The 8722-nt window shown below is 33.5% G+C and overlaps 1 protein-coding gene across 1 annotated transcript; it reads right to left on the reverse strand.

Annotated features, from left to right (window-relative positions):
* Positions 1-5548: 5548 nt before the first annotated feature.
* On the reverse strand, positions 5549-6487 carry LOC308259033 (olfactory receptor 51V1-like; the record flags this gene model as incomplete). Its single annotated transcript, XM_080689767.1, has 1 exon — positions 5549-6487. One exon carries the CDS (start codon positions 6485-6487, stop codon positions 5549-5551), a length of 939 nt encoding a protein of 312 aa, XP_080545893.1.
* Between the last annotated feature and the right edge of the window lie 2235 nt (positions 6488-8722).

Below are 8722 nucleotides of genomic sequence, written 5' to 3' on the forward strand. Positions count from 1 at the left end.
TAAAATAAAAATGGATGCGTGCTATCTATTGTTATCTATTGTGGTATACTTGGCTTGCGTCCTACAAATACTATGCCTGCAGATTAGAGAATGTAATCTTCTTTATTTCTTTTTTTCTCCACACATGATATCAGGCATTATGGAATGCAATGACTTTAGTTAATCTTGGGGCATGAACCCACTTCAGTGTTACAGTTTAGAGATAAGAGAGTGTATCAGTGAGAGATTTAAAAATTATTGCCATACATGTTAATTAAAACCATTGAAATGGAGCCGGGCATGGTGGCGCATGCTTGTAATCCCCCACGCTTGGGAGGCTGATACAGGAGGATTGCGCAGGTTCAAAGCCAGCCTCAGCTGGCTTAAGAGACCCTGTTTCCAAATAAAATATAAAATAGGTCTGGGAGTATAGCACAAAGGTAGAAGGGCCCTGGGTTCCATCCCCAGTACCACCCAAAAAAATAAATAAATAAATAAAAAATAAAACCACTGAAATGGATAAAAATCCATACTGGTTTTCTAAATGAATGCAAAAGTAGTAGTTACTCTCTTTTTCATCAAAGGATGGCATTATGAATTGAAGATTTTTCACCATTAATAAGTTATATCATTACTAATCATAATAAAGTGTATTTATAAGGAAATAAAAGAAACAATGGGGTGTCAGAAAACTTAAGAAAATAATAATTAACTAATAAGGGAATTTCACATGTTAATTTGTGTAAATATATATTCAAACTAAGATATGTGTACATACGCTTATACCACTGGTGATGAAAGTAAACAACTGAAAGACATAAATTTCCATGATAAATTTATTACGATACTTCATAAAATAAATAATAAAATAGGACATCACAATTACTACAGAACAAGAGAACAACTCAGTGCTTATAATGAAATGAACTTAAAAATAAATTTTAGAGAATTCAGAGATTGAAGAATGACACAGTTCATTTCAAAATATGGATGCACACACATTCATATAAAGAACCATATGTGCATTCATTAGCTACGAGAATTAAAGAAAAATACATAGATAATCATTGTGATATTGTAGAATTTGTTGTGGTCCTTGAACCCCGGGCCATTCTGCCTCTGAGCTATGTTCCCAGCCTTATTTTATTTTTTATTTTGAAACATAGTCTTAATAAATTTCAGAAAGCCTTGGTAATTTTCTAAGGCTGTCTTGAACCTGTGATCCTCTCTCTCTCTCAGCCTCCCAATAGGATCACAGGCATGTGTCCCCATGCCTGGATCTTGTGAAAGTTTTTAAAGAAAATTATTTAGTGAAAAACAAATTTCCATGGTGCATGCCTATAATCCCAGTACTTGGAAAGCTGTTCGTGGAGGATGGCAGATTGAATGCCAGCATGTAGTAACTTAGATCCTCTTTCAAAATAAACTAAAAAATAGGGCTGGAGTGCAGCTCAGATATATAAATTCCTGAGTTAAATCTTTATTACCATAAACATTTTAAAATTAAAATTATATGTATCAATTCTCTTTTTAAAAGTGAGGTCCATAGCATTAATATTTTATTATTATACCTGTCATATATATGTTACTCTTGTTTTATTCATATAAGATAATCTTATACATAAGTTGTTATTTTTTGAAAATTATCATCTGATAATTAATGAACTTAGAAATTATCCAGGATTTTCATTTGATTGATTTTATTGCATCTTAAAGTTATTTTTAACTCATTTTTAGAATTTTGTATAATACACAAAGATTATTTAAGGATGTTTTTGTGAGACGTTACCAGAGGAAGATAGTATGCCTATTTAAATATATTTGTTTTCTGTCAAAGATGAACAATTAACCACACATCTAGATATATAACTATTAATTCATAGTATTCAAACATTTTAGTTATAAGGGTGTGTACTGTAAAATATATATCTAAGCATCAAATGAAAGAACATTCTAATGTATACTTATTATAGTCCATAGGTAAAGTTTACAGTGATCTGCCAATCCCTTGGAATTGAGAAATGTTTGAATGAGAGAATTACTCTGATCATGACTATTTATAGCACTTATTCTGTCCTAATACAATATTTATCCCTGAGAACTGAACACATTATACATGTTTTTATTATTTAACCTTACCTACTCAATTACTCTAAAGCTCTATACATATCTTTCAATCGTTCAGCATCTCTGAACTCTGCACATGTGTTTGCTAATCTGTTCAGCACTTGATAGGACTCAACTTCAGAATCACTGATCAGTTAAACAAATGGATCCATTCTCATTTCATGTTTAATCTCATTGAAGACAGTGAGATGAACTGCATTGTTCAATTAGCTCCATAGATTTTACATTATTAATAAATTAAATTTTTAGACAAATAGCTCAAATTATAAAGTGAAATAAATAAACCGAGCAGGGATGACATTTTTAGCATGAGACTGTTGTGTTTCTGAAATAGTGTTCAAAGGCATAGTTTTAACATATGGAAGATATCAAGGCCTATGCTGTCCATTATAATGTTAAGTTTATAAGAAGGAACTTTCAAAATTTATGTATATGCATAATTCTTAAAAATTTTGTTGAAATATTTCATATTTTAAGAGCTGGCAGCAAACAATAAAAAATAAGTTTATTTTGATTCTAAAATTTTTATATAGCCACTGATTAGCTTGGGCCTAAATGTTGCACCGGAACCTGTTTTTGTATTTTAATATTCTGTTTTAAGCTAATATTGATATTGGCACATAAACAGATACATAGACCAACGGATCAGAATAGAAGACCAAGAAACAAATTGACAAACTTACAGCCAACTGATTTTTGACAAAGGGGCCAAAAACATCCACTGGGGAAAAAAATAGCCTGTTCAACAAAAGGTGTTGGCAAAACTGGTTAACCATATACAGAAAAATAGAAATAAATCCTACTTTCTCACCCTGCACAAGAGTCAATTCAAGATGGATCAAAGACTTGGAAATTAGAACAGAGACCTTGAGGCTCCTTGAAGAGGGCATAGGTCCAACACTGCAATACATAGGCATAGATAAAAACTTTCTCAACAAGACCCCAAAGGCACAAGAAACAAAAAGGTAGATCAATATGTGGGATTGCATTAAACTGAAGAGCTTCTGTATGATAAGTAAACTATCAAGAACCTCAACCGAGAGCCAACAGAATGGGTGAAGATTTTTTTTTTGTCACCTACTCTTCTGATAAAGGACTAATATCTACAATCTACAGAGAACTCAAGAAACTTAGCACTAAGAAAACAAATAAGATAATCAAAATGGGCAAGTGAACTAAATGGACACTTCACAAAAGGAGAATTTCAAAAGGCCAATAAATTAATGAAAAATGTTCTACATCATTAGCAATCAGAGAGATGCGAATCAAAACTACCCTGAGATTTCACCTAACTCCAGTTAGAATGGCAATCATTGAAAACACAAACAACAAATGTTGGCAAGGATGTGGAGAAGTGGGAATTCTAATACATTTTTGGTGGGACTGCAGATTAGTGCAACTACTTTGGGAAAAGTATAGAGAATCTTCAGAAGAATGTGAACAAACCTACCATATGATCCAGCAATACCACATCTGGGTATCTACCCAAAGAATAGAAACCAAACTACCAAACTAATGCATGTGTATCTATGTTCATAGCTGCACAATTCACAATTGCCAAACTATGGAACCAGCCAAGATGTCCATCAACAGGTGAATGGATTACAAAACTGTTGGATATATACACAATGGAATTTTACTCAGCCATAAAGAAAAACACAAGTATGTCATTTACAGGGAAATGGATAGGACTGAAGAACATTATACTGAGATTAGTCAGTCACAAAAAATAAGAAATCAGATTCTCTCCCTACTATGTGAAAGCTATGGAGAAAATAGATTATAGGAGGAACTCTAGACAAAGAAGGAGATACTATAGACGAGCAAATAAGGTGGCCTAACTGAGGGAATGAGAGGGGGGAAGAGGGAGATTCTCTAATGTTCATGATGTACATTCACAAATAATCAAAGTCAATCACTATTCCAAACATGAGAAGGAGGGAAGGGGAGGGAGTGGGGTAGAAATTGAGTAAAGGCTAATTGGGTGATTGATGGATGTATGTATGTATGCCTCTACCATCTTGTACCCTATTATAATATATGAGTACAATGCACCAATACAAAATTTAAAACATAAAATATGGAGCAAATGGCCTTCTAAAGTAGTAACTACTTCATTATTATATAGAGAAAGAAACTAACCACAAAAGATTTCTTTCTACTCTAACAGCTACTAGTGCAAATACTGTTCATTTGGAGTATGGAATCTTGTGGAAATTGTTGGGTAGGAGGACAATTTAGAAACAAATGAGCCAGGCATGATGTCTCATGTCTTTATCCCAGTACTGAGACAGGATGATTTCAGGTTCTTGACCAGGCTCAGCAGCTTTGTGATATTCTCAGCAATTTTGGAAAACCTTGTTTCTAAATAAAAAACATAATGGGCTTTGGATGTGGCTTGGAGGTAGAATGCACCTTGGTTTAATCCCCATGACCACAAAAAGGAAATAAAGGATGACAAAACTGTGGTATATGCACACAACGAAATTTTATTCAGTCATAAAAAAGAACAAAATAACATATTTTACAGAAAAATGGATGGAACTAGAGACTATTAACTGAGATTGGCCAGTTTCAGAAAGCAAACAGTTGTATGTTTTCTCTCATATGTGGAAGCTAGAGAGAAACCAGGGAAGCAAAGGGACTTCAGATAAAGAAGGGAAAAGTCCAGTAGGGAGATGGAAGGGATTTAGGACAAGGGGCAAGGAGACTTGATGAAGGCAGCAGTTAAAGTAATTCTCTGTACATATATAAAATAATCAATACCAATCTCAACAAAAAGAAAGAGGAAGGAGTGTGGTAGAATGAGAGTGAAACACACCAAATGCTGTGTGCATATATGATCTTATAACTATATATCTTATTATAATATATAACTGTAATGCACCATTTAAGTTATATTATATATTAATGCAATTATATATTATATTAACTATAAAAATAAGATTACTATTATGTTATTTTTTGTTTCACTACTTATAAAATTATATGAATACTTCAATTATCCTGTCATGCTTACCTCTTTAAATAACCATGTAGCAGAATTGGATAGCAGAGACCATAAATAAAAATAAATACACTGATGAATAGTAAAAAGCCCATGATAATGTTTGATTTGTTAGTAATTACTTCAAGAGTTTTACATACAACATTTATGTTTTCAATAATGAGTGGATACAAAAAGAATATCACTCAACCTGCAATAATGAAATATAGATTTTACTATGAAATACACTTCACTCACTAATATGATTCTCAATCCATTGTTAATGAATATTGTGATATATAAAATTGATTGCATTATTATACATGTGAATCTCACGAAGTATTTATGAACTATAAAACATAATTAAAATACAAGTAAGTATATCTACTTTGAATTACTGACTCTTAACCTCTTTAACTTGTTGGTTTCACATGGACTCACATTGCATCTCAAGACTTAAGCTCTTTTCAAGGAGAACAACCTCTGGACTCTCCTTCGGATCTGCTGGGTCTTGATACTGTAGATAATGGGGTTCATCAAAGGTGGGAAAAGGATGTAGATGTTGCCCATTAGGACGTGAACCAGCGGTGAGAGGTGTTTTCCAAAGCGATGAACCATGGTCAGACCAATGATAGGGATGTAGAAAACCAAAACCGCACAGATGTGAGAGACACACGTCTGCAAGGACTTGAGCCTCTCCTCCCGGGATGCAATGGCTAACACTGTGTGCAGGATCATGACATAGGAGATGAGGATGAGCACTGCATCCAACAGCAGGTTGATGATCACTAGAATCAGAGCATAGATGCTGTTGAAGCGGATGTCTGAGCACGCTATTCGAAGTAAGTCTTGGTGCAGACAGAAGGAGTGAGAGAGGATATGAGGACGGCAATAGTTTAAGAACCTCAGGCGGATGATAGGTAGAATAAGTAAAAAACTCCTACATAAGATAGCTATCCCAATTTTCATGATTTTGTCATTAGTCAGGATGGAGGAGTAGCGAAGAGGGTTGCGAATGGCAATGCAGCGGTCGAAGGCCATAGCAAGGAGGACAGAGGACTCGATGGAGGACAGACCATGGATGAAATAGGACTGGCCGATGCAGGAATCCAAGCTGATCTCTTGCAGGAACCCCCACAGGACGCCCAGCACTGTGTGGGTTGTGGACAGTCCCATGCTTAGGTCTGTGAGAGCCAACATGGCCAGAAAGTAGAACATGGGCTGGTGCAGGCTCGGCTCAGTCCGGATCACATGAAGCACCATGCAGTTTCCCAGGAACACCATGGCATAGATGGAGGAGAAAGGGACTGCCAGCCAGAGGTAGTTTACCTCTAGGCCAGGAAAACCGGTGAGAAGAAATTGTGAACTGTTAGAGTTTGGGATAGAGATTGGCATTAATAGATAATTTAAAATATTTTGAGAAATTGTATTGTAAATTCTATTTTAAATTCCCCAAGTGTGTGATGCCCTAATTTTCAATAATGTTTATCTGCTTTGAGGAAAAAAATTAAAATAGGATATATAATAACATCTTTATAAGCAGCAAAATAAAGACCTGATTCTTTTTTTCATGGCAAAACCCAGTTGGTTCAGCATACAATTTGCATTGCTAGTTATGAGGGATGCCAGAAAATTTTATATAGAAACAGTAATCCTGTTGGGAACATGGGATTTCCTTTGCAGGTTTGACTTCTGAGAATATGTTTAATCTTGGAAGAAAAATAATGATGGTCATAGGTTTAGTGTTTTCATGGGTGAAATAATCCTCAGGAGAATGTGAAACACAGTTGTTTTTGTTTTCGTTTTTTTGAGTACTAAGTCAGTGCCTTTCACTTCCTCCAGGGAGTAATAAATTACCAAAAACAAATGGGACGTTTGAAGTAATGTAACTTATTACAACACAAAAATTAAATTTAAAAAACTAAACAAAATGAAATCTGAAATTTTTGCATATTAGTTCATTACTGTATAACTCTGTTCACACATCATTTCCCTGAGAATATCTCCCTTTAATATCACTTGGAGAGAATAGTTACTGACAAATTTTCTGTAGTTCTCTTGTCTCAGCGATATTATTTGGCCCTAATTAAAAATTTTTCACTGTTTATAAAATTCTTATGGCAGATTTAATTTTGCAAGTTTTTTTAAAGATTTCATTTTACTGTCCCATATTTGGACAGTTTCTAGAGAAGTATCACGTAATTCTAATTTTCATTTCTTTGTATGAAGTGTTTTTCTTTTATATTTGAATTTCTTTAATATTTTAATATCTTCTTTTCAGAACTTTTATACAATAAGATGACTTATTGTGGCTTTTGTGGCTTGTATGTTTAACATTATTAATATTTGTCCATTATATTCTTGGAGAAATTTGCATGTTATTTACTCCTGTCATTAATTTTGAAAAATAATTTGCTTGTTATTTTTTCAAATATTCATTGTGTTCTATTACTCTTTGTCCTCCTCTGATTCCAATGTTGCATTAACTAGCCATATAATAGATGTACATAGCTCCTTGACATTCACTTTTTTCCTCATTCTCTTATTGTTCCTCCCCTTTTATCCTCCTTAATCTTCCTTTTATTCCCTTCTACTTCTTCCATCTTCTTTCTCCTCTCTTCCTCATCTTTTCCCTCCTCCTCCTTCCTCATTCCTCTCACATTAATTAATGTTTTCTTTAATAGCCTTTTCATCAAATTTACTGATTCCTTTTTTTGGCAGTAATCTATTGAGAACATTCTCCATCTCTAATTTTTATTTTTAGCATTTTCTTTCTATAGTTTTTCTTTTTTGAAGAGGAAGAGCAATTGAATTTAGAGTTATTCCATTTCTGAGATACAATTCCATCCTTATTTTCTTATTTTGAAACAAGGTCTCACAGTTACCACAAACTCACATCCAACCTGTGATCTTCCTTTCTTAACCTCTCGAGTACTTGAATCACAGATCTGCACCATTGTATCTGGATGATTTGATTTTGTCCATGATTGAGTTCAACACAGTAATTATAATTTATTTGAATTCCCTCTCCAATAGATCCAAAATCCGTTTAATATCTTAGTACTGTTCTGATAATTTCATTATCATTTGGGGTTACATATTTGCATTAATCTGATGTATTTTATAAAATCAAAATCAATCAAATTCTAACAAGTACTAATGTTATTGATAATAAATATAAAGACATAATAAGATAAAAGTATGAGAACAGAAAATAAATTTTATAAGGACTCTAGTGGAAAGGTATATGAAATCTCCATATCAACATTATATAGAAAGAGGTGGTAAGAGGTAATATTATCTCCCTAATAGCTAATGATGTTGAACATCTTTTCATGTATCTACTGGTCATTTGTATCTCTTCTTTTATGAAGTGTCTATCCAATTCAATTGCCCATTTCTTGATTGGGTTATTTGTTTTGTTAGTGTAGAGTCTTTTGAGCTTTTTGTATATTCTGGATATTAGCCCTCTAATATATATAATTGCATTAATATATAATATAATTTAAATGGTGCATTATAGTTATACATTGTAATAAGATATAGAGTTATGAGATCATATATGCACACGGCATTTGGTATGTTTCACTCTCATTCTACCGTACTCCTTCCTCTTTCTTTTTGTTGAGA

This window comes from Muscardinus avellanarius, assembly GCF_963383645.1.
Source record: "Muscardinus avellanarius genome assembly, chromosome: 1".
NCBI lineage: Eukaryota > Metazoa > Chordata > Mammalia > Rodentia > Gliridae > Muscardinus > Muscardinus avellanarius.